This window comes from Microcebus murinus, chromosome 12, assembly GCF_040939455.1.
Source record: "Microcebus murinus isolate Inina chromosome 12, M.murinus_Inina_mat1.0, whole genome shotgun sequence".
Taxonomy (NCBI): domain Eukaryota; kingdom Metazoa; phylum Chordata; class Mammalia; order Primates; family Cheirogaleidae; genus Microcebus; species Microcebus murinus.
In genome coordinates, this window is record NC_134115.1 from 66,574,050 (window position 1) to 66,599,860 (window position 25,811).

Genomic DNA, 25,811 nt, shown 5'->3' on the forward strand with positions numbered 1-25,811 from the left:
CAGAACTACAGCCTTACGTGTTAACTGCTTTTCAACAATGTTCATTTTTAACAAATGGCATGTTTCATTTTTAAATTTAATTTCAGATATTTGTTCCCATCTACCACATGTATTTACCAAATGCCTGGTGATCTCCCATGAAAATAACTGTTTTTTTGCCCCAAAATGTTGATAGAACTAATTACTAATGTATTAGTAATAATAATTTATATTCTTTACCTTATTTCAAATCGAATTAAAATAACTCACAAACATATATACAGGCAACTTAAAAAAGGTACTTAATTGGCTTTCAGATGTCCTTAGGTGGGTTACTGCCGTCAATTTTTGTAACTATAAAAAATCTGATATTTGGCCAAATGGTTATATTTTTGAGGTTATCCTGCTGTTTTTTGGTCACTCTTAACATTTCCTTCTTTCATGTATCACAGTGCCTTTACTTAAGTACTTTAAAGAGAACACATGCTTTTGCAGAAATTCATTGGTTGAGAGGCTACATTTGTGTGGTATTAAAAATTCATCCTTCATGTTTTCTTTTGAGTTTATAACAGTTTGGTATCAGCCCTTTCAATGCCCAGGATCTTTTTTAGCTTTGTAAAAATACAGCAACTTTAACTTCAGAAAGACCAAGAATATACTTGACAGTCTTTGAAAGAACCACAGAACTTGGTTTAAAGAACATTTTTTTATGGCTACATTATAATCTCCCACTTTATTTTATTACTATTGATTTCCCATTAGCCTAGTAGCTTAGTGTTAGTGGAGTCACTGAGATATTACAGTGCCAGTATTACTTCTAATAGTTTTTTGGTAGTATTGGTGATTGCTAGGGGATTTTATTTGCTATTGAGGTAAAAGGGGAGACTTGCAAGTAGAGCTGCTCAGAAGCTAAGGATTCTTTGAAAAACATAGTTTATCAAATATTTATTGCTTAGCTACTAGTATCAGATACTAATGTCACACACTGAAGATATAAAGATGAGCAATATGTACACAGAATGCTTTCAAAGAGCTTACAGGTTAGTAGTGAAGACAGACTATAAATGATAATTTTACTTTGAGGGCTAGAGGTGGGACCATACCTATGAAATTAATAAGGATAAATAAATTGATAAGGATTGGAGTCTACCAGTCAGAATGAATCTTAAATAATCTTAGTAAAGTCGTTAAGCACTATAATTTGAACTTCATAATCAGTTATATTATATGACGAAATATTATACTATGTCATTGTCAAAAGTGGGTGGGAGCAGAGAGACAGTCAACGTTTGGGGCAGGTTTTTTCCCCACCCTCTTAGGTTATAATTCTTAGAGAAAATCATTAGATACCAGTCAGGATTAGGTTCCTATTTTACCAATCTATGACTTAAGCATTTTAAGAATTTTGACTTCTCACAGGTTGTTTTTTGAAGCGATAGAATTTGGTAAAATCTGAAAGAGTCTCATCTGATTTATTAATACATTTCATTCTAATGGAAAAGTTTTGCATATACTGTGTAGAAATGTCTCCGTAAGTTGCCGCCTCTTCTAATGCTTAAGTATTTATTAATAATAGGAAGCTGTGTTGCTATACAATCTCTTGTTTCTGTAGCCTGTGCTCCAGGCAAAAATATTCATCTTTATTCCTGTCACTAGTGAACTTCATTTTTTTAAATAGTCATTATAGGGTTTTCTCTCCAATATTTGATTTAAAATTAGTATTTAAGAAACTGGTTTGTAAATAATGATAGATCCTTTTATTTTCATCTGTGGCTAGGTATCCAAAATGCTGAAAGATTATGACTGGATTAATGCAGAGAAACACCTCTTTGGCCAACCCAATAGTGCCTATGATTTCAAAACTAACAACCCCAAAGAAGCTGGTCAGAGACTTCACAAGTTGCAAGAAATGAAGGAAAAACTGGGAAGAAATGTCAATATGAGAGCTATGAATGTACTGACAGAAGCTGAAGAGCGAGTAAGTCAATTTCCTGTGAATAACTGGCCACATTCAGACATGACTGGCATTGATAGCACTATATGATTTCTGATGCATTTATTAGACTTAACCTTTTGCTAGATGTCCTTGATACTTGTTTTCTTTCTGCTTTCCTTTTCTTCATTTTTTTCGTCTTATTTAATTCTTTGTGCATTATTAGTTGTTTTTATGTTCTATTATATATCATGAATGACTTTTCTACTGGCTTTTGTTCTGCTGTAAACATGTTCTACTCTTTTCTTATTCTTGGTATAAATAAAAACAACACTTTTGGATCCTGCTAATTCTTCACATTTCTATCATTCCTTTCACTTGCCCTGAAAAGCCTTGAAAAATAGGGTATGCTGCTGCTGTCTGCCTCCTCACCAGTCACTCCATAACTGGTGTCTTCCTTTCAACTCTAGTGTATACAGAAACCATTATATAAGTAATGTCTAGAATTGTTACATAACCACTGTTTCACCAATCTGTACATCCAGCAGGATCTATTTGATTTAATGCTCTCAATTACTAGATAATGTTGCCCATCCCCCCTTCCCTGACAACTTTTAGAATCTGAGAAGAACTTGGGAGGCCCCATCACTAGAGAAACCCAATGGGAGAAGCAGTCCTATTCTTGACGGCCACATAAAAAATAGCAATCTTAATAATTTTATATTAATGTTCCATACCTTCTGTAATTCTATAAAATTCTATTTGAATTTATATATTAAAGTAAAATTAATAAGATATCTGCAAAACTGATAATGCTTATGAGCCCAATTATTTTTAAGAAATTTTTCTATAACGAATTTTATTAAACTGTTATTGACATTAGTATGCACAAAGAATTTAGGTTATGTTAGATACCAAACAAGTGCATAATGTAGGTGTTGCAATCTCTATAAATACTCCTGCTGGTTTTCAATTCTACCTTAAAACTTTACAATATGTGGCATATTTGTGGAAGGAAATCTTTGTTCTGAATTTGAGGTGTATAACATGGTGAAATGTGTTTCACTTTTACTTGTTTACTTATGAGAACTGGATCTCATTTTTTTTCCCAAAAGAATTCATCAACTCCCATCTCCTTACAAGAGAGGAAAGCTCTTGTTGATCAACAGGTGGCCTTTTGTTTTTTTCTTGTGTTCTGTGTCTCTCCTGTATAAGAAATCACATGGACTTATGTAAGAGATAAGATAAAGATGTAGAGAGGAGGTTTGGGGATCTTGGCCATAAAGGAGAGAGACAGCAAGGAAGATAGCAGGACTGGCCAGAGTTGTTAAGGGAGAATATGAACCCTCCTTAAAATGTGAGACTTTGAGGAGAAAGGAGAGTTTTAGAAAGTTCCATAGCTGTTCATAGCATAAATAATGTGTAAGCTGAAATTTGAGGCAACAGTTATATCAGGTATAGAAAAAGAACATTCCAGGAAGAAAGAACAATGCAGGGGCCATAAGACAATGAGTTTATTATGCTCAAAGAATTGAAAAAGACCATATGACCAGAACGTGGGGGAGGAGTCTGATGCCATGAAGTCAAGGGATAAAAGGGCCAGCTTATGTAGGACCTATACACCATGGTAAAGAACTGAAACTTTACTCATGTTGCTGCTAAGACTGACGGACAAAGAGAGGATTCAGGGCTACTTTTACTTGAATTTATAAATGATACTTCTTTTTTTGTCTTGGCTGCTTGAGAGATAAGGGAATATTTGTGAAATCAAAATATTTCAAGGATTTTAAATTCTCAATTCTAGTAATTGAACTTTCTGATGTATATGTGGATGGTTTTACAATTTGGTTTATAACTCTTAGTGTAATATATCATTTTGATAAATAGGAGAGTATGTATTACATATTTTAAAAAAATGAAACCTCTTAATTCTTGACTGAATTCCAGAATATAGAGGAAATTTTATATTTTCCCAATTAACTGCTTTTTATCTCACAGTATAATGACTTGATGAAGAAGAAGAGAATTGTAGAAAATGACAAAGCCAAAATCCTTACAACTATAGAAGACCTTGACCAAAAGAAAAACCAAGCCCTAAATATAGCCTGGCAAAAGGTATGTCTTTTATTTTATATGGGGAGGCAAGAATAAAAAATACTGTCATTGAGTTTATACTCTGAGAAATTTGTGTTTGAATGAGGCACATGTTCACACCTGAATTAAAACCTCACAGACTTTGTCTTTTAAATGCATTTTGTCTTTTGGACTTGACTGCTACTGGATGTTGTCACCTTGTATCTCTTTAAGAATTGGACAATGAACAAGCAAGTTTAGTATTCTCTTTTATAGGACTCTTACTCAACAGTCCCAATTCCATTATTGTTTTATGATAGCTTTGGTAGATCTCAAGCTTCTTCACTGTTATTTCTGCTTTCCTGCCTTCACATATCTGTCTTTAGGATAATTCCTTAGCCTCTCTTGTGAAAGTTTTCTTATTTTTTCCTATAGCAAAAGACTCCTGCTTAAAAGATTCTAAACATAGTCATTGTGCTATTTGATACTTTAGCAAACCTACGCTTTCCGAGATTCACTTGGGCACCTTGCCTCTTTTTCTTTGTAATTCTACAGGACCTTTATTTTCAGTAATGGGAACACAATTATCCCTTCAGTCATCTTGTTTTTCCTGCCTTAAGACTTACATTCAGTGTTCCTTTTCCCTGTAATATTTGTCTTTTATTAAAAATGCATGTAAAAAGTTGACCCTATTCTTGCACATATCCATTTAACACTGGATCTGAGAAGTTTTGTTTTTTTTTCATATGGTTCCTAGATTTACTACAAATCAGAAACTGTTCTTTAAACTGACCCTGCTCTTCATATTATATATCAGTCACTATTCTCAAATTAATTTTCTCATCAGCATTATAGTCTTCCTTCTGGCTTCAAGCATACTTGATTGACAAAGCCAGATTATTATAGGCATTTTTTGTTTTATTTCTTTGTTTTCATACTTACATAACTTCTATTTTATTTCATCTTTACATCAGTCTTCTTTTCTGCCCTTTAACTTGGTAAGTTTCTTTTTTCTCTTTTGGAGGAATTTCCACATGGGGTCCATGGTTGTGTTCAGAGTTTTGTACCATTCCACTCTCTTAGTCCTGAGCTCTGTCTCCTTCACCTGGCCTAAAAGGAAAAGAAAAAGAAGTTAGGGTGTTTATAAACACTGTTCTGTGCTACCTTCCATTATTCTCAGAAAGACAGTGGCTCTTTCCCCCTTTTATGATGATCATTGCCTAGCTCTGGAAATCTATCCCAGATAAAACTATAACTTGCTTCTGTGTAGGATATTACTTAGCATGTGTATTTGCTTTTAAAATGTGTGTTCCTTAGTAAATCTATATTTAGGAGCACTGCTTGTGTCTAGGAGATTTCCTTGTTATAAGTATTCATAAAAAAGTATATTTACATTTAAATTTATACTTGCACTTGAATTTGAAGATTTCTGTAGCAAACATGGCTGTCAAATCCTTTTGTGTTGCACTCTCAGATTTGACTGCTGAACTAAGATTAGTTGTGTTTTTGAAAACAGATGGCCAGATAAGTGTGTAGGCACAAAAATTACCCTCTTACGTAAGAAGTGAGAATTTTGACCCTAATCACTGTGTAGTAGTCTTTTTTTTTTTTTAATTCAGGATATTATGGGGGTACAAACATTTTAGTTACATGTAATGTGTTTGCCTCGCCCAAACCAGGGCTACCAGCGTGTCCTTCCCCCATACAGTGTGCTGCACTTCCATTAGTTGTCGGTATACCACCCCCCTCAACCCAACCAGCACCCAATAAGTATTAATACCATGGGAACACCTTAGTGTTGATCGGTTAGTACTAATTTGATGGCGACTACATGTGGTATATGATTTTCCATCCTTGTGATACCTCACTTTAAAGGATGGGCTCAATCTTTATCCAGGATAATTTAAGAGGTGCTAGTTCACCATTGTTTTTTGTAGTTGACTAGTATTCCATGGTATACATATACCACATATTATTAATCCACTCGTGTTGATGGGTACTTGGGTTGTTTCCACAGCTTTGCAATTGTAAACTGTGCTGCTATAAACATTCGAGTGCAGATGTCTTTTTCTCTTTTGGATAGATGCTTAGTAGTGGGATTGCCGGATCAAATGGTATTTCCAAATTACTTTCCACAGGAATTGTACTAATTTGCAGTCCCACCAGCAGTGTAAGAGTGTTCCACTCTTTCCACATCCACACCAGTATTTGTTGTTTTGGGACTTTTTGATAAGGGCTATTCTCATTGGGCTTAGGTGATATCTCATTGTAGTTTTGATTTGCATTTCCCTAATGATTAGAGATGTTAAGCACTTTTTTATATGTTTTCAAAAGAAGACAGACTAATGGCCTGCAAAGTATCTGTTCGTGTCCTTTTCCCATTTATTGATGGGGTTGTTTTATTTTTTCTTGTTGATTTTCTTAAGTTCTATATAGATTCTTATTATTAGCCCTTTATTGGATGTATAGAAAGCAAATTTTTTCTCCCATTCTATAGGGTTTTTCTCTCTAATGATAGTTTCCTTGGCTGTGCAGAAGCTTTTTAATTTGATCAGGTCTCATTTGTTAATTTTGTGATTGCTTTGAGGGTCTTCGTAAATTCTTTGCCTAGCCCAATGTCTGAGTCTTCCTGACATTTTCTTCCAGAATTCTTAAGGTTTCATGCCTTGGGTTTAAGTCTTGTCATCCATTTTGAGTTGATTCCTTGTGAGAGGTAGGGATCTAATTTCAATCTTCAGCATGTGGATATCCAGTTTTGCCAGCACCACTTATTGATATAGATTCTTTTCCCCAGTGTGTATTTGTCTTCTTTGTCAAAAATTAGATGACAATATGAGGCTGGTTTTATATCTGAGATCTCCAATCTATTCCAAACTTCTACATCTCTCCTCTTGTGCCAGTACCATGCTGTTTTGGTTACTATAACCTTGTGGTAAAGTTTGAAGTCTGGCAGACTGATGCCTCCCAACGTGTTCTTTTTTTTTTTTTTTGAGACAGAGTCTCACTTTGTTACCCAGGCTAGAGTGAGTGCCATGGCGTCAGCCTAGCTCACAGCAACCTCAAACTCCTGGGCTCAAGCGATCCTCCTGCCTCAGCCTCCCGAGTAGCTGGGACTACAGGCATGCGCCACCATGCCCGGCTAATTTTTTCTATATATATTAGTTGGTCAATTAATTTCTTTCTGTTTATAGTAGAGACGGGGGTCTTGCTCTTGCTCAGGCTGGTTTTGAACTCCTGACCTTGAGCAATCCGCCCGCCTCGGCCTCCCAGAGAGCTAGGATTACAGACATGAGCCACCGCGCCCGGCCTGTTCTTTTTGTTTAAGATTGCTTTGGCTATACAAGTTCTTCTCTGTTTCCAGTTGAAGTGTAGAATTATTTTTTAAATGATGGTGGTATTTTGATAGGGATTGTATTAATTCTCTAGATCATTTTAGGTAGTATAGACATTTAAACAATATTGATTCTGCCAATCTGTGAGCCTGGTAGGTACCACCTAACTCCAGGGAGAATGGCCTTTATCAAAATGTCCCAAAACAACAAATGCTGGCATGGATGTGGGGAGACTGGAATAGGATTTTCCTTCCCTGATCACAAACCCCACTGTTGGCTGCTTCCCAGATGCACACAGCAGGGCCTAGAGTTATGTTCTTATTAGATGACCTAAGGTGGTCCGGTGGGCTGAATCAGTGTGCTATCGATTAGTGCCTAGGCCCCACAAGGAAAGCTGCTTTTCTTGCTTCTCCAGGGGGGAACCCTCAATGCCCAATACGAAAGTTTCTGGGCTAGGGGAATGGTGATGCTCGAGGCTTCCCAGTGTCTGGGGAACTAGCATTGTGGGGAAGCACTCAAGATTTGCCCATCAACATAGGCCCAGCTAGCCAAATCAACAGGATACCCACTGTGTCTTGCTCTTTCTGTCCCACCCCGAGCTGGCCTAATTGTCAGCGGTTGCCAGGGGTAGATCCCCCTTTTCAGTGTTCACCTCATTTGTTCTAGCCCGCTGACCACCCGAAGCGAGGTGTCTGTCTCCTAACTCCCTGGAGTGGTCATGGGAAGTGATTACTCAGACCAGGCCCTCCCCTACCCATCGCAGTTCCAGCACGGAGCACCAGAGTATTCAAGATGTTTCTAGCTATTGTCCCCTCTCCACAGAGCCCACCGTCTTGTGTTGTAACTTTGTACCAACTTCAGGCACATCCCTGTTTGAATGGGTGTAGAGGTCAGTAGAAGAGCAGGACATTCTCTGGCTGGCTGGTCACAGCCGTCCCATGGTCTGTTCTCTATTGTTCATCTCACATTCTCCAGACTTTACAATCGTATTTCCCTTTCACCTGCTTTTTTTCCTGTGTTGCATGTCCCACGTAGTTTCTCTGCAGTTAACACAGTGCTGTTCTTGGCAGGGAGCGATCCACTCATGTGTAGCCATCTGAGTTCTTCACCTCTACTCCGCCATTTTCTTACTCCTGTCTTTCCCCTATGTAGTCTCCTACTGTGTCAAGACAAGGGCAGGCCAAACAGCTTCCTGTTCTCTTGGGACTTGGTCCTATTCCTGGCCCTCAAGACCGTAACCTCTTTGGATAGAAAATGAGGCATCTAGAAAAGAATACTTTAACATCTTGAACAAATCTGGTCCTTTGATTTTATGCCTCTTTCTCCTAGACCTCACAACCCCATCTTATTAAACTCTTCTGTTTACTGATAGAGTAAGAAAACATTGTATTCCAAAAAGAGTTTGAGTTTCATGTTTGCTTCTGCAGATATTTTGGGTTTTCTTCTCCTATGTGATACGGTTGTGTGTGTCTTAAGGATTCCTGTAATATGTTCTATAGAAGTATCAAAACTTTGGAGTAGAGTTAGAGGTATAGCTTCTAGTTTCCCCTAGAAATAGAAACTATTTTTTAAGGGGCCAGATAGTAAACATTTCTTGTTTTGTTAGCCACCCAGTCCCTGTTGGAACTACTTAATTCTGTAGCACTAGCACCTACTACATAATTTGTAAAGAAATGGACACAGCCAGATTTGTCAGCTGGGCTATAGTTTGCCAGCCCCTAAATTATAGTAACAGACAACAGAATGGACCTGCTGAATTGCATGTACATATATATATCAACAATTTATTCTTAGAAAGCATTCTGATATTTTAATATGATTTTTTTTTTTTAATCCAGGTGAACAAAGACTTTGGGTCTATTTTTTCTACTCTTTTGCCTGGTGCTAATGCTATGCTTGCACCACCAGAGGGACAAACTGTTTTAGATGGTCTGGAGTTCAAGGTTGCCTTAGGAAATACCTGGAAAGAAAACCTAACTGAACTTAGTGGTGGTCAGAGGTGAGTAATTCCTTTGCAATATTATTTTTCATTTTTCTTACTTTATTGTAATTCATCATCTCATCTCATTACCCCCTAATTTATTTGGTTTTCTTAACTACCTTTACATGTAGAGTTTAAGGAACCTCCTATGTAGAACAGAAATTTTTGGTTGGAACATTTGATTAAAATAGTAGGCGACAAAAGAGAAATAAGAATAGTCAGCTAGAAAACTAGACAAAATATATGAAAAATAATTCTTTTCAAATATTGGAAAATGAGTAGTACAAGATTATGATACCTGAAAGAGGAACTGGCTTTCTCTCTAGTAGCAGTTGCTGGACTTCAGATACAGAGAAGGAAACCCAAATACAGTCCGAGTTAAAAAGACAGAGAATATTATTAGGGTTTTGTGAGGCCCCAGAGAGCTGCATTAGGTCTATACTGTCCCTAAGAGTGAAGGTTACTAGACTCACCCTAGGAAACTTAACAACAGGTCTTAAAGAGATCAAGCTGATTATGTTACTTAATTGTTTATCAGAACAAAGCCCAGTGCTCTTTAAAGGAATATAAAAGAAATTGAGATATTAAACAACATCATCATCACAATGGCCAGCATCTAATAAAAATAACAAGACAAAAATCAATAAAATTTGACTCTAACCAAAAGAAATCAGTCAGTAGAAACATACTAAAAAATAACGGGAGGTGAACCTCAGACACAGGCTGGCAAGAGGATCCCTGATCCCAGGAGTTTGAGGCTATAGTAAGATGTGATTGTGCCACTCTAACCTGGGCAGTAGCAAGACCTTGTCTCTAAAAAGAATAAAATTAAATTTAAAAAAAAAAAACACACACAGTAAGACATACCATATCAAATTGTCAAAAATCAGTGATTAGGAATAAAATCTTAAAAATAGGCCAAAGGAAAAGAGGCATATTATGTGCCAGTGAACAAAGATAAGAATGACTTCAGGCTTCTTATCAAAAACTATGTAAGCTCAAAGTCTAGAACATCTATAAATTGTTGAAAGAAAAACATGTCAAGTTAGAATTATATATAGCTAACAGAAATATTCTGCAAATGGAAAGCAATATGAATAATTTTTGAGATAAAAACTGAAAAAGTTTGATCTAGTAGTAGAACCATACTACAGGTTAAAGGACGTTCTCAGGCAAAAGGAAAATGATATCAGATGGAACTTGCAGCTACATAAAAGGAATAAAGAATGTTGGAGAAAACATGGATTTGAGGAAGTTTCTTCTAGCCTTACACAGTAATTCAGAAAATCAGCATAGTGATAGGACACATGACCTTTTATGTTTCTAACACTTTACCTACAAACAGCCAAGTAATTAAAATCTCCTAAAAGAAAATTATGAATATCCACGTATTTGAAATTGGTTATTAATTTAGTATTTGCCTTTTCTCCTGTAAGATGTATAATCCATAGGCTTTGAATTGCTTTTCTGTATGTAGAAAAGTTAATTTTCTTATGAATTCTTTTATTATTTTTGTGAGTAGAAATGTATTTATACTTTTCATCATTGATAAAATTCCTAAATATTTTAAGCATCTAAAAGACAGTTCCTGCTTCCTGTTAATCAAAATTGAATTCTACAATTTAGATTACAGTATCTTTTAACTATTTTTAGCGAATACCTGGGAAATGTTTTGAGGAAAATAGAAAATGTTTGCTTTTCTTCTTGGGGCCTACAAATTATTTCCATAATTAAGATGCTATAAAATTATTTCTAGATATACCACTGTCCAGCATAGCAGTTCAACTGTTAGTGTGAGATTTTTTTAAAAAAAAATTAAGTTTAAAGCTGAATGCTTTAAGCATTTGGCACAAAGAAAGCCCATGAAAAATAATTTTAGGTTGCATGAATGACCTTAGTTCCCCTCTATAGAGATAAATATCTGACTCACTATACTTTGTTTTTTATTGTACTGTTTCATCCCTTTCCTTTTCTAGAAATCTTAGTTCTTCCTCCACTTGTGCACACACTCTTTCCTCACTTATGTGTTTCTTAATTAATACCCTGTTGGAATGCAGCAAGCATTGGATTGACTATTCTAGTACTGCATGCAGCCAGGAGGTATTTCATTATAGAATAAGTATGTTACAATTGTTATTGTAATTTTTATTCTGATGTTAAATAATTATATTTTATATTAAAAAACAAGGCTTTTTAATAAAATATGATTTTAAGACAAAATATTATAAGGATTATTGTAACTCTTCATACCACATTAGAATGAAAACAGCTGCAGTTAAAGGGAATGGTGAGCTGGAAGAGCACTGAAAACAGAACTATAGAATTTTTGAGTAGGTGTACCTATAAATCTTACACAAGGATTGTTAGAACTTCTGACACTGGAAAGTGCTTAGGATAATGGCCATAATCTATGCAGCTTACTAGCAAATGGTGCCTACACATTTATAGTTTCTCTGTGTATATGGGTGCATACATAATAGTTTGAAAGAGGACATCTAAACCAGTTATACTGTTACCAAGACAAGAACTATTGTCTTAAGTAAATACATAGCCCTCACTCACCTGCTATCTGGGCTCTAATAAGGAATTGGGGAAGGAGGAAAAAAACCACCATGATCTTTTTCTTAAGGACAAGTACTGAACAAACACAATATGGCAATATTATATTAAAATTGTCTGATGAAAACAGTATACTTAGGAAGAGAGGAAAAGTAGAAAGCTAAAATAAAACATTTTAATTCAATAAAATTATTGACATTTGAAACTTAAGATTCTTTATATGACAATCTTTCAGATTAACCTGTACTATTCACCGTAGTAACAGCATCGCAGATTTGTTTTTGTGTTCTGATAAAAAGTATTATAAAATCAAATTTTTATGGATATTCTTCCACTGACCTTTTCCTAGGTCTTTAGTGGCTTTGTCATTAATACTGTCCATGCTCCTCTTCAAACCGGCTCCAATTTATATCCTTGATGAGGTAGATGCAGCCTTGGATCTTTCTCATACCCAGAATATTGGACAGATGCTGCGTACTCATTTCACACATTCTCAGGTAAGACTAGAAAAAAGTTCTGGTAATAGTTTAACTAAGATACTTAGGATTGAAGAATATTAAAGCATTATATATCTATTTAAATAAACTTATGTTCAAATGGGTATAAAAGGAAAAAGGGTTCAGTCTCCTTTAAAGGAAGAGCCAGGCATTAAAAATGTTGATTAAAACATGAGGGAGAATCATAATTTAGTCATGATTTAGGGTTAGTATTGTTTTCTTTAGCTAGCTTCCATGAAGATGTACAATTAAAACTTTTAGGGACATAGCTCAGGAATCAGACAATCACACGGGACTTGATAGGCGAACTTTGTCCTGGCTACAAAGTAAAACAAGCCTCCTAAAACTAGGGACAGTTTGTTGCTATTGTACTATGACTGTAGGAACTGGGACTGCCAAATACAGCTGCATAATTTATGCATGGTACAACTCTGGGGGCTCCATTCATCATACTTACCAGATTGTGTACTTATTATGGCAGTTTTTTGGCAGATAAAGCTGAAGTAGTGCCTTTTCTTAATTATGTAAAGGTTCCATTTGGGCTAGTGGTAGTGCTGTAGGAGCTTGAAACCTTTGACATTAAAATATCAGAAGGAAAAATATTTCACCAGGTCTGTTAGAGCTAGCAACAAAACAGTGAATGAATGCCAGCTACAAAAGATAGCAACAAGCAGTCCACCACCAGGAAATAGTAACAGTGTAAGAAAGATCTCAAGATAAAATTAAGAGACATCTAAAACCAAATGATGAAAAGCTGGCATTTATTTAGGTGCCTAATATGAAAACTATTTAAAGTAACAAAATCAAAATGATCTCCAAACTATTCTCATCCCTAGTATAAAGAATTAAACTACTTTAATAATATTATATGATGTTTTTTTCTGTTTTTCTTTTTCTCTTAAGTTCATCGTGGTGTCACTAAAAGAAGGTATGTTTAACAATGCAAATGTCCTTTTCAAAACCAAGTTTGTGGATGGTGTTTCTACAGTAGCCAGATTTACACAATGTCAAAATGGAAAGATTCCAAAGGAAACAAAATCCAAGGCAAAAGGACCCAAAGGAGCACATGTGGAAGTCTAAACTACAAATTTACTCCTTCACCTTGACCTGTTTATTCAACATAAACTTTGAAGAGTTTGGACTGTTTATATAAAATAATTAATGTTGTTACTTAACCTATATTTTCTCTTCCTTTGTGTAATCACTTATAAATGAACATAGATTCCTCATCTCTTAATTAGTATAACTATGGTCTAATTACTATGGTTGTGATTTTATGCATATCATCAAATGTTTTTTCTTATGCATGTCTTTTATAAATTAGGGATCCTGAGATAACTGGTTAGTGATAAATTCTGTATGTAAAAGCAAATATATACAAAGAAACAGATGAGATTAAATTATAGAAGTATAGCTGATAGTCAGCTTTTAATTAGTTTAATTCCTAAGGCAATATTAATGTGTTTTTTATTGCTAATAAAGTCATTCAGGTAAGGAAGAATTATAAAGCAAGTAAGTGGACCAGCAATGGAAACACAAAGAAAGCTCTTAGGCAGGCACTGAGCTATTTGAGGCTACTTCCTTGAGGATATAACTCCAGATCCCTGTTTAGACTGAGATGGGAAACAGATCTTGAAAGATTTTTTTCATTTTAATGTTTGAATATCATGTTTCTATATGCTTAATTGGTCTTTGCAACCTTAAGTTTTAAGCCTTACGAATATTTTAATTGAAGCTTGGGAGGAGGTGTGTTGTATCATGCTTATCTACTACAAGTTTATCTGAAGTCTAATATTTTCAAAGATTCTTGCCAGCCTTTTCATAATCCAATCAGTAACAACCCATTGGTGAGTGAGAATGTAGGAGCCAGAAGACTAAATCAAATTTATCTTTCTCCTTGAGCCTGATAAATATATAAATAGATCTATCTTTTCCACCAAAATAACTCAAAAGTTTGATGATGACTGTAATTCTTAGTGTCTTCTGCTTTTTAGTTCAGAGGGTTGAAATTCCTTTAGAACATGAAAGATAGAGAACACCATAAGAATACTATTTATATTAGTATCTCTGATACATCAACAAAATATTGTCTCCAAACTGAATCCTAAAAGCTCTGACATGATCTAATCTGACTTTCAGTGTTTTTATTTTGTCCCCACAAATATCTCTTCCTGATATTTGAGTCTTAGTTCCTGAGTGTTATTATCGTACTTTCCCAGATAGATGCTCATACTCCTTGGCCCTGGCATTCTCCATACCTATCTGAGATGTCAGGACATACCCAAGGAACTAATATTATGGGACACAGTGGAAAGGATTGAATCTGGAATTAGTTGTGTCCACTGTTGGAGGGAAAATGCTATCAATACTGACTTGCAGGAAGTCCAGTATCACAGACATACAAAGTTTGTTTCCATTTAAATGTATTACAAACACTTTGCCAAAACAGTTGCATAAATTCACACTGTCACTAATAAAGTACAGTATACCATTTGACCACAAACTATTCAGTACTGGCTGCTAATTTTAATATTTGTGATTTAATAGCTATAAAATGGTACTTCATTGCTGTTTTAGTCGACATTTTATAAATACTTAGTGAGGTCGAATATTTTGGCTATGTACTAATTTTCTTCTTCCTCTGATATAATTTGTGTGCTTACTCTCCCAATTTTTGTCTTATATATAATCTTGATCCTTGAAAATCCTCAAACATATATTAAAATTTTGTGAGTAATGTTATTTTTTAATTAAAGGGACATTTATTTCACACATCCACAGTAATATGAGTTAATTAACATTTATCAAGCTCTTTCTATATATTAGACACTGTTCTCATTTGTGTGCATTTTCACATTGAATCCTCACAGTAACCCAGTGAGGTAAATGTTGGTATCAGCATTATGTAATTGAAGAAATTGTGTTGAGCAGAGAAGTTCTGAAACTTGCCTAGGGTAATAATACAGTTAGTGAGTGGCAGAGCTAATATGCAAATCTTGGCATTTTGTCTCCAGAACCTATAATATAATACCTCACTGACAGCCTAAACATTTACATTTATTGTACAAAATAAATTTAAGACATACCTGTATAAGCAATGTGAATATTGCCATGAAGAACAACCTGTAAAACATTTGAAGAGAGGATTTGTTGTATTGTTTTTGGTATTTCAAGCAAGCAAACAGCAAATGCACAGCAAAGACATGGTGGAGTAATCTACCAGGCCAACACTCCCACAGATAATAAATATAGATTCTGGGCAAAATACCAGAAACAACTACCCAAGAGCTCTAAAACTGAAGAAAAAGCAGGAAAATTTTGGATGGGATATGAAATTTGGAGGAGGAGACAGGCAGAAGCTAAATTTAATGCTCTTGCACCTTTGACCTAAGTGCTAGCTATGCAACTGTAGGACAGCTAAAACTGCAACAGAAAGCCGCCTGTCTTTCTGGCCTAGACAAGTAAAGGATAAGGTCTGGGATAACCACAGCTTCTAGATAGTAAGGGAGAAATCTCAGAAGGGGGAGTTAGAGAAGAGAGTCCCCAGTTAATAGAAGAACTCAGCCTATTGACCCCTGCACTATGCAAACACAGAACAAGTCAAAGATAAAGCCAGATTACCAGTTAAATTAGTAAGGGCAGACTTATTGCAGTAGTATATTACTGATTAAAGAGTCCAGCATAAACTGAACTTAGATTTGTATTGAACTGACTGGGTGTTTTAAAGGGAGAATGAGAGAATAGGGAGGGGTGAGTGGGGACTCAGTAGAGTCAGGGAAATATATTCATAAATGGGAAAGGGAAGGTCAGTCCATGTGAAACCCATTTGAGTTTGTTAACTGGCTCTTATCCCTAAGCTAGGTTCTCACCTTCATACACAGACTAGGACATAGGGACTGTGTCTTTAGGTGTTGGCTGGAACAAAGAGTAAATTCTTTTAGCCTGAGGCAAACCCCAAATAGATCCCTTTTGAGTAGTAACACCTCTCTTGCTATTGTGCACTCCTGGCAGCTGAATATCTTGGAGTGCTATATGTAACTGCTACTTGAACTGCCCATTCTTGGATGCTTACACACCCTACCAATAAATTTGGCCAAACTCAACAGAGCTCAATTATCAGATGGAATTGGTACATTCAAGACAGGGTCCAGAAAGAACCCCAAATGATTAGTAGGCTCCATGAAGAAAGCTTACCAGAAGCTACCAAGTGACCCAAAGTGAATTTGTTTGCGTATGTGGTTACCTATGGCCCAAGATTCAAAAACTTTCATAGTGAACGTGTGTGTGTGTGTGTGTGTGTGTGTGTGTGTGTGTATACACACATCCCATATTTCCTTTATATCTGGATTGCCTCCAGTGTTTTGCTAATATGAATAATTGCCATAAACATTTGTGGCAGGCCAGGGACATCTGATCCCTCCATTCTGGTGGGCGATTTCATCAGAAATGTCAAGTTTGTCAAGGACATGACCTCCCTTCCTGGACTGGAAGACTGGGGCCAAAAGGTCTGAGTCAATCAACAAGGGCAGTGAGGCTGCAGAAGTAGCAGCCTCAGGATAGACAGAGACTGACTGGATCCCTCCACCCACTCAGCCCAACCCCTATCCCACAGATGGGGGACCTGAGATATCTGAATGGGTGGGGATGAGGCACTAACCTGTCGATATGCTTTTTACACAAGGATGAAGCATCAGAGGTCTGGAAGATAATTCCTTGCCTTAGGATCTCCCAAGCTGTGGCCAATGTTGATTGTCTGGCAAAGTGTTTGATCTGCCATCCCCTACTTCATTCTGTCATAGACCACAACGACTAAGTCTCATTAATGCTATCATTGCATTAGCTCAGTTTCTTCCATACAATATTATTCATGAAGCCCCGACCCAGAGGGCTAGCAATGGTCCAGTCCTTGTTTTTGTTGTTGCTATTGGGATATTTCAAAAGAAGTGCACTGAAGTACAGCCCATCTCTAGGTTTTGTTAGTTGTGGTCTTGACATTTTGCCAGAGTTCCTTAAATTGAAACAAAGTACCAGCATTCCTGACACCAGTGTACACCAATAGAACCTGAGCCTTCACTTACTGATAAGCAGCTGGGGGTGGGGGGAAAAGGGAGGTGCCCTGTTCTTTTTTTTTTTTTATTTGTTTTTGTTTTGCCTATGGCTATCCAATTGCACTAGCATTGTTTGTTGAAAAGACTATCTCCTTCCTCCTAGGAAAACATTGAATTGGCTTTTGCACCTGTGTCAAAAATTACTTGGGCATATTTTGTAAGTCTGTTTTTAGGTTCTTTATTCTGTTCCATTGATCTATGTGTTTATCCCTCTTCCTATACCACAGTCTTTATTGCTGTAGCTATATAATAAGTCTTGAAATCAGTTACATTGATTCTTCCTACTTTATTCCTCTTTATTAAAATTGGTTTATTCTAGATTGTTGCTTTTCCATATAAATTTGAGAATGATCTTAACTGTATCTAAAAAATACCTGTTGGTAGTTTTATAAGAACTGCATTTACCCTAAATATTAATTTGAAGAATATTGACACCTTTATTATTTAAGCCTGACAATCCATGGACATGCATTGGATGTCTCTCCATTTATTTAGATCTTTGATATCTTTCATCACTGTTTTACAATTTTCAGCATTCACATTCTGTACATGTTTTATTAGACTTATACCTAAATATTTCTTTTGAGCTACTATAAAGGATAGTGTACATTAAGCTTTAATGGCCATGTGTTCATTGTTAGTATATATAAATACAATTGATTTCTATATGTCTGTCTTGTAACCTTTGTCCTGACTGAACCTATTAGTTCTAGGAGGGTTTTTGCAGATTTTGGAGGATTTTCTATGTAGACAATCATGTAATCTGCAAATAGAGGCAGTTTTATTTCTTCCCTTTTGATCTATATGCATTTCACTTCTTTTTGTGCCTTACTGCATTGGCCAGAACTTCCAGCACTCTATTGTATAAGAATTGTGAGAACCAATATACTTGCCTTGTTGCCACAATTAGGGAGAAAGCATTCTATCTTTCTTCACTAAATATAATGTTAACTGTAGGTTTTTGGTAGATGCTCTTTATCAAATTGAGAAAATTCTCTACTACTCCTAGTTTAATGGTAGTTTTTACCATGGATGTGGGTTGAATTTTGTTAATGCTTTTTCTGCATTGATTGATATGATCAAGTGATTTCTTCTTTAGCCTGTTAGTATCATGAATTACATGGCTAGATTTTTTAATACTTAGTCAGTCTTGTATCCCTCAAATAAACCCCATTTGGTCATGGTGTGTATAATTCTTATATATTGAATTCTAATTGCTAATAATTTGGTCATGATTTTAGTGTCTATTTTCATGAGACACATGGCCTATAGTTTTTTTCCTACTGTCTTTGTTTAGTTGCAGGGTAATACTAACATCATGAAATTGAATTAGGAAATATTCCCTCTTCTACTGTCTTCTATTTTCTGGAAGATTGTGCAGAACTAATGATAATTCTTTAAATATTTGGTAGAATTTTGTGAAACCATCTGGGCCTGGAGATTTTGGGGGTGGTTGTGGTAAAATTATTAGTACGATTTCCTTAATGGTTATAGGACTATTTATATCATCTGTTTTATATTGAGCGAATTGTGGGAGTTCGTGTTTGAGGAATTGTTCCCTTTCATCTAAATTGTCAAATTTGTAGTCATGATACTTCCTTATTATTATCCTTTTGATGTCTTCAGATTCTCTAGTTGATCTCCTGATATTGGTAAGTTGTGTTTTTCTTTTCTTTCTTTTTTTTTTTTTCTTAGTCAGTCTTGCTAGGTAGAGGTTTGTCTATCTGTTGCCTATCTATTCTATTGATCTTTTCAAAGAACCGGCTTTTTGTTTCATTTGCTTTCTCTACTGTCTTTCTGATTTCAATTAATTGATTTCTGCTTTTAGCTTAATTATTTCCTTTCCTCTGCTTTCTTTGGGCTTACTTTGTTCTTCCTTTTTTAGTTTCTTATGAAGAAAGCTTAGATTATTGATTTGAGAACTCAGTTTTTCTAATAAGCAGTTAATGCCATAAACATCCTTCCTCAGTAATCTTTCAGCTTCATCTCACAGAGTTTGACATGTTGCATTTTCACTGTAAGTTCAAAATCTTCTAATTTACCTTGACATTTTTTCTTTGGCTTATGGTTTTTTTGGAGTGTATTTCTTAATTTCCAAATACTTGATAATTCCCAAGTATCATTTTCATCCTGAGTTCTAGTTAAATTCTCTTTTGGTCAGGGATCATACTTTGTATCATTTCAATTTTTAAAAAATGTTTAGAGAGAAACTGACAGATGTAAATACTACTATTAGGAAATAAAAAAGGTATAAATTTAGTGGTCTAAGTTCTACCCTAATCTTGTGTTTTAAATAAATAAACACAAAGTAAACCCAAATTAAGTAGAAAGATGGAAATAATAAAGGGTAGAAATCTACAATAAACAAAACAATGGAGAAAAATCAATGAAACCAACATCTGGTTCTTAGACAATCAACAAAATTGGTATATGCCTAAATACCCATCAAGTAAACTAGAGAAATTACAAATCACTAGTATCAGGAATAAAAAGAGTCACTACTATGGATCTTACCTGGATTTAAAAAGTACAAAATTATGACCATATGCCAATAAATTTGACAACTTAGACAAAATGGAAAATTTATTTTAAAAATACAAGTTACCAAAATTGACATAAAAATAGACAAATGTGAATAGTCTCACATCTAATAAAATTAAAATTATTATTAAATGTCTTTCCACAGAGAAAACTCTAATGCCTTATGGTTTACCTCATCAATTTTCCCATTCAAGGAAGAAACAACATGAGTCTTACACAAAGTCTTTCAGAAAATAGAGGAGGAGGGAACATATCCCAGCTTGTTTTATGAGGCTAGTATTGTTCTAATATTAAAAATCGACAAAGACATTAGAAAACAAAGAAATTAAAGGACAAGAGTCCTTATGAATATAGAAAAAAATTTTAAACTATTAGCAACTTGAATCTAACTAACAACATATGAAAATAAGCCATTTCCAAATTGTTTTTTCAACAGATGGTACTGACAGCTTGATATTTATATGAAAAACTGTAAACGTTGACCCTTCACAACATATACAAAAAATAACTAGAAATGGATTATAGGCCTAAAACTAATAGCTATAACACTTTTAGAAGAAACCATACTAATCTTATAGTATGCAAACTTTTCTTAGAACACAAGAAAGACAGAAAAATTGATAAATTGGACATCAAGTTGAAAAAAATCTCTTCAAAAAAAATGAAAAAACAAGCTACAAAATAGGAGAAATTATTTGCAATGTGCAGACTTGACAGAAGAATTGCATCCTAAGTATATAAAAAATTCTTATAACTCATTTGTTGGTATTTGCATGAAGGGTGAGTAAAACTACTAACACCTTAGCATAAATCAAGGTAGTGCAATATACTGTGCTTGTAGTGATTGCATTTTTTTCACTGCCATGCATTTGAATTTTTCTAGAAAACAGCAGTTTCACTTAAGAATCTTTGATGAAGCTATAAAAATCATATTTTTTATGTCTCAACTCCCTGAGTACATGTCTTTAATAATCTATGTGATGAAATGAGAATTATATATAAGCACTTCTACTGCACAGTAAAACATGATGGTTATTTTACAGAAATGCAGTTGTTTTTGTTGGGGACTGAAGTAAATGCTTTTTTCTTGGAATACCATTTTTACTTGAATAAATGACATACAAACTATGGTTATTAAATCTATGGTATTTGGTAGACATTTCTCAAAAAGGAACAAAATGAGCCTGTCACATAAACCTGACATATTTGTTGCCAATAATAAAATTGTAGCTTTCAAATGAAAATTAGAATTTTGGCAAACTTGTATTCATCATTGTGAGTTTGACATCCTCTTAATACTTCAAGACTTTTCTAATAAAACTGGTGGCAATATTAACAATGATGTTTTCTTTATATTGTATTATGAAATGTGTTAGCATTTAGAAGATATGCACAACTTAGTCGATAGTATTTTCCAATGACCAATGTGTGATGTTACAAAGTCACTATGTGGGTAAAATAACCATTCAAAGTGCATTATTTTAATATTACAGAGTACAAAATGTTTATTGATATGGTTTCAGATTCCACATTGCAACTAAATTTTGAGAAGCTATTGTTGTTAGCATTAACAAAGAATATCCACATTATTTGAAAAGACTCTTAAAAATACTTCTCCTTTTCCACTTATTTGTTCTCAATACTAGATGGGGAATTTTATTTGCCCAGAGTTATACGGACTATGTAGCTGACAAGCCCATACTTTCAGCCACTATACCATCATAGTGAGTTGGTTATACTCCTGGATTTGTGCCTGGAGCTGAGACAACATTTAGATTCCCCCAACATAGAAATACAAGAATCTCTTGGTTTTTGTCATACTTGGGTGGTAGCAAGGAGAGAGAGATTTAAATCTGTAGTAGAAAAAGGTTTTCATTTGGTCCTGAGACTCATGTTAGTGGTTTATTTTATGCTAATCTAGTGAGATAACATAGCTACCGATGCCTAAATGTATGACAGAATGGTAGGTGTAAGCTGTCTCTTCTTTTGCCACCAAAGACCTAACTTTTCTTCTTCCAAAAGAAGAAAACTGTGCATTTTGAGGCCTCACATGTTATCTGTTACAACTTACGTGGTTTGTAGAATGAGCTGTGTTACTTGATGGCTATTAAGTAGCTTCTAAAGCTCTTTTAAACCTCAGGGATCGCTCCTGCTCCATTCTGCGTATTAGTCCTTCTGCACATTATACCCTATTTAAACAGTTTGGCATCCTAAGGCCTCCATTGCTCGCTTTCCAGGGTTCCAGTCTTGTCTCAAACTAACTGGCTGTATGAATCCCACTTTCCATCCAATCCAAACAGCTGCTGCTCCCAAACACAGAGCTTCCTTCTTTGTCTTTGCTCATGCTCTTCCCTCATGGTAGAATAGTCATTCTATACCAATCCTGTCATCAGTGTGCTCATCCATAAAGTTTCTGTTCAAAGATCACCACGTCTATGGATCCTTCTCTATTCCCACCCCCTTTTATAAGATATTTAGTAGAAAATATTCTCTGATAATAGTATTATAACTGAACACATCTTAATTATTCAAATAGAGTGCAACTCAACCCTTCTCTTTAGCACCCACATTGCCTATTTGATGCATCGATCTCAAAGATTATCTGTTGAACGAGTATAGTAAATCATAAAAGTTAGAGAAGAAAGAGCATGTGGGAGTTACTCAGCTCTTGTGCCAACTGTATGGATTAGCAAATTGACTAGTATGAGATTGTTTGACCTAGGTTCACTCTCTGAAAATTTACTATTAGGATTCTGTCATACACTTATGCTTGTAATGAAGTCTCACAGTAAAATGTTATAAGCAAAGATTTCAGGCTGGAAACTTTTTTCCTCCAAAGAAGGATTTTAAAAAATCAGTAGTATCAGCCCTTTTATATATTGTGCTCATTATTAATATTTCCTATTCTATTTTTGTATGTGTCAAAAGTATATAAATTGCCTGAGCTATTATGTTCCAAGGTTGAAAGATTTTTATTGTCATATCTTCCAACTTTAATCAAAGGCAAATTTTTAAATCCTCTAGTGATTTAGTTACAGAAGTCTACTATATTACTAATTAGTTAGGATTGAAAATTCAAGGCAGATGTTAACTTGAAGAAAAAAAAAAACTAATGGGGGAGAAAAAAGATTTTCATCCTGAGATTGTGTCTAGCTCAGCATAAGGAAGCAGGTGTTAAACATATCCTGATTACCTCTGCTTTTTGGGACCAGAAAGAGCATGGGTAATTTACTTTTATAAATAATTCCAATGCTTTAAGCCTTATCTTCCACGCACTCTCTCAGATAATTTCCATCAGGACTAAATGGACTGAAAGTGCACTTTCCTGCTACTCCATGGCCCATGCTATCCTGGTGGGTTGCTACCAAAAATTTAGATGGAAAATGTGGTCTCAGGGTAAAGAGAGAAAAGAAAGGAAGAAAACAAGGATACATTGACTGCACATAGTTCCATCTATTATTTCATTTTAACGACTCAGCAAAGTTAATAGTATCATTCTTGTAGACAAGAAAACACAGCTCAAAGAAGTTAATTTACTACCTCAGCTGAGGTGCAGCAGAATCAGAATTTGAATATGTCTCTTTACTTCCAAGGTGCATGGTCTTTCAATTACACAAATGTTTATAAAACGCTATGTAACAACATAAAAAACTATTTAAAGGAAAGAACAAACTTTCTACACAGATTTAAATATATATGAGCACAAACTTTGAAATGGACTCATTTTGCCTTTTGTTCCTATAAAACTAAAAATCAAAAAATAGACAATAACTACAAACAACCACAAAGCAAAATTTAGCTCAAAATTTATTTAATTATGCAGATAAAGGGATAATCTAAAGTTACTGTTTAGAGTGAGACTTACATATTATCTGCGACAGTGCGAGCCCTTTTAATTTTAACATACTACCTTGTAATGATTCATTCCTCTACCACTTTTCTCAATGGAAACCACTGTATAACCTTGTACAGTGTGCTATAATGTCATTCAGTCATCACTCACTAGGAACACACCATGTTCATATTAACAACATTTTCTTTTATTCTATGGCCCATTGGATTAAAATACCCCTACTTCATGCTAAATAGTTATACAATTATAAATATATAAATGCAAGCAATGAAATCACCATGCAGTGCTTAAGATATACACTGTCTGTTGAGATGAGCCCCAACATATGCATGTTCTTATCAAAATAAAAGCACAAAATTTATAACATTGAGAAGTTTATAGACCCTGAGAATGTATTCTAAGACCCTTCTCCAAAGGTCCTCAAACTGCAGTTTGAGAAAAATGGCACTATAACACATGGAAGATATGCTTACTTGTATAGAGGGTCATTATTCTCTGATAAAGTTTCCTTCCACAGTAGCATTTTCCTCAGTTTGTTTTTACTGGTATGTCTCATCTGTGTTCCACATACTTTGTGTAAAGTGAAGCTTCTTCCCCATCTCCCTGAAAGGTGACAGCTTCCAGAACATCCCTAACTGTTATTTGGGACTAAGGAAAGCTAGCCAGAATTGCTCTTCCCATTGGGTCTATCTTTGAATTTCTCAAAGTCTTGTACCAATCCTAAATGTAATACAATCTATTGGTCCTTCTCTTTCATAATGTGAAATTGATAATATTGATATTAATTTGGTAGATAGAAAAATTACATCAGAACATGGAAAATATCATTTTATTTTCTCAATACATGCAAGGTACTAAAAATGTTAAATCCCATCACTACTAGCATAAACCAAAATTATTCTATAATATTCCAAGTGTACCTTTCCAGTTGTATATCATTTTGTCATACAGGTTAATTTGTCACCCCAACTAAACTGAACTCTTTGGACTGCAGAGTAGACTTATTCTAGAATTTTCAATGCCTAACATAGTGCATAGCACTTAGTAGTTTTTCTACCAATGAGAAATTGCTGAATCAGTAAATTCTAGCTAATGTTGCTTCACACTTGATGTATGATGCCTTGGTATAAAATTCAGTTGTACCCTAAATTTTATTTTTGAGATCTCCTTGCTACTCTTTTTGAATTCTCTTCCTTCTACCTAACACAATGCATGAAACATAGTAGGAAATGATTGTATAAATTCAATCCCACCTCTACCCAACTCACATGCACAGCGCTCCTAATAAGCTCATCTGACTGTACCCCATCTATTTTCCATAGGAGGCTATTTAAGAATCAAGAGGTTGAGGAACTTCTGCAACTTGTCTCTGAATGCCCAGCTCAATACTTTGTCCATTATATGTGCTGCCTAACTACTCACTCTGTGTCCTAGTCAATTCAACTTTTCTTTCTTTCTTTCTTTCTTTCTTTCTTTCTTTCTTTCTTTCTTTCTTTCTTTCTTTCTTTCTTTCTTTCTTTCTTTCTTTCTTTCTTCTTTTCTTTCTTTCTTTTTTTTTTTTTGCTATTACTTAAACTTTCAATGCTCTTTTGTTTCTTTTGCCTGGAAGCCCTTTATTCTGATCTCTGCCTAAAAATTATCACTGTATCTTTCAAGTATCAGATTAAATGGCATGTCTCTTGAGGCCTTGCCACCAGATAGAGTGAGATACTGTCTCCCTCCATACTTCAGTATTGTCAAGACCTCTCTTAGAGCACTTACTATATTCTGTTCTTTCTATTGGTGTTATCTCTCTGTAGAGCAAGGAGGGCAAGGACAATGTTTAATATATCTCTTTGTCCTTAGTCCCTGGCAGAAGCAGAGGGGTCAACATGTGTTTCTTAAATGGAAAGTGTTACACTTGCAAAAAAGTTTTTCATTACTATTGAAGATTAAAGAGTTTATAATTAGGGAAA

General features: G+C 35.0%; 1 protein-coding gene across 5 annotated transcripts in view; it reads left to right on the forward strand.

The window, feature by feature from the left end:
- Positions 1–14,856, forward strand: part of SMC2 (structural maintenance of chromosomes 2) — a 48,459-nt gene extending 33,603 nt beyond the window's left edge. For all 5 annotated transcript variants that reach the window (XM_012753786.3, XM_012753785.3, XM_012753787.3 and 2 more), the window contains exons 21-25: positions 1,757–1,957; positions 3,911–4,027; positions 9,156–9,316; positions 12,207–12,354; positions 13,258–14,856. In XM_012753786.3, the coding sequence (XP_012609240.1) occupies positions 1,757–1,957; positions 3,911–4,027; positions 9,156–9,316; positions 12,207–12,354; positions 13,258–13,434 (804 nt within the window). In that variant the 3' untranslated portion in view covers positions 13,435–14,856. The remainder of the gene's footprint in view (positions 1–1,756; positions 1,958–3,910; positions 4,028–9,155; positions 9,317–12,206; positions 12,355–13,257) is intronic.
- The last annotated feature ends 10,955 nt before the right edge of the window (positions 14,857–25,811 follow it).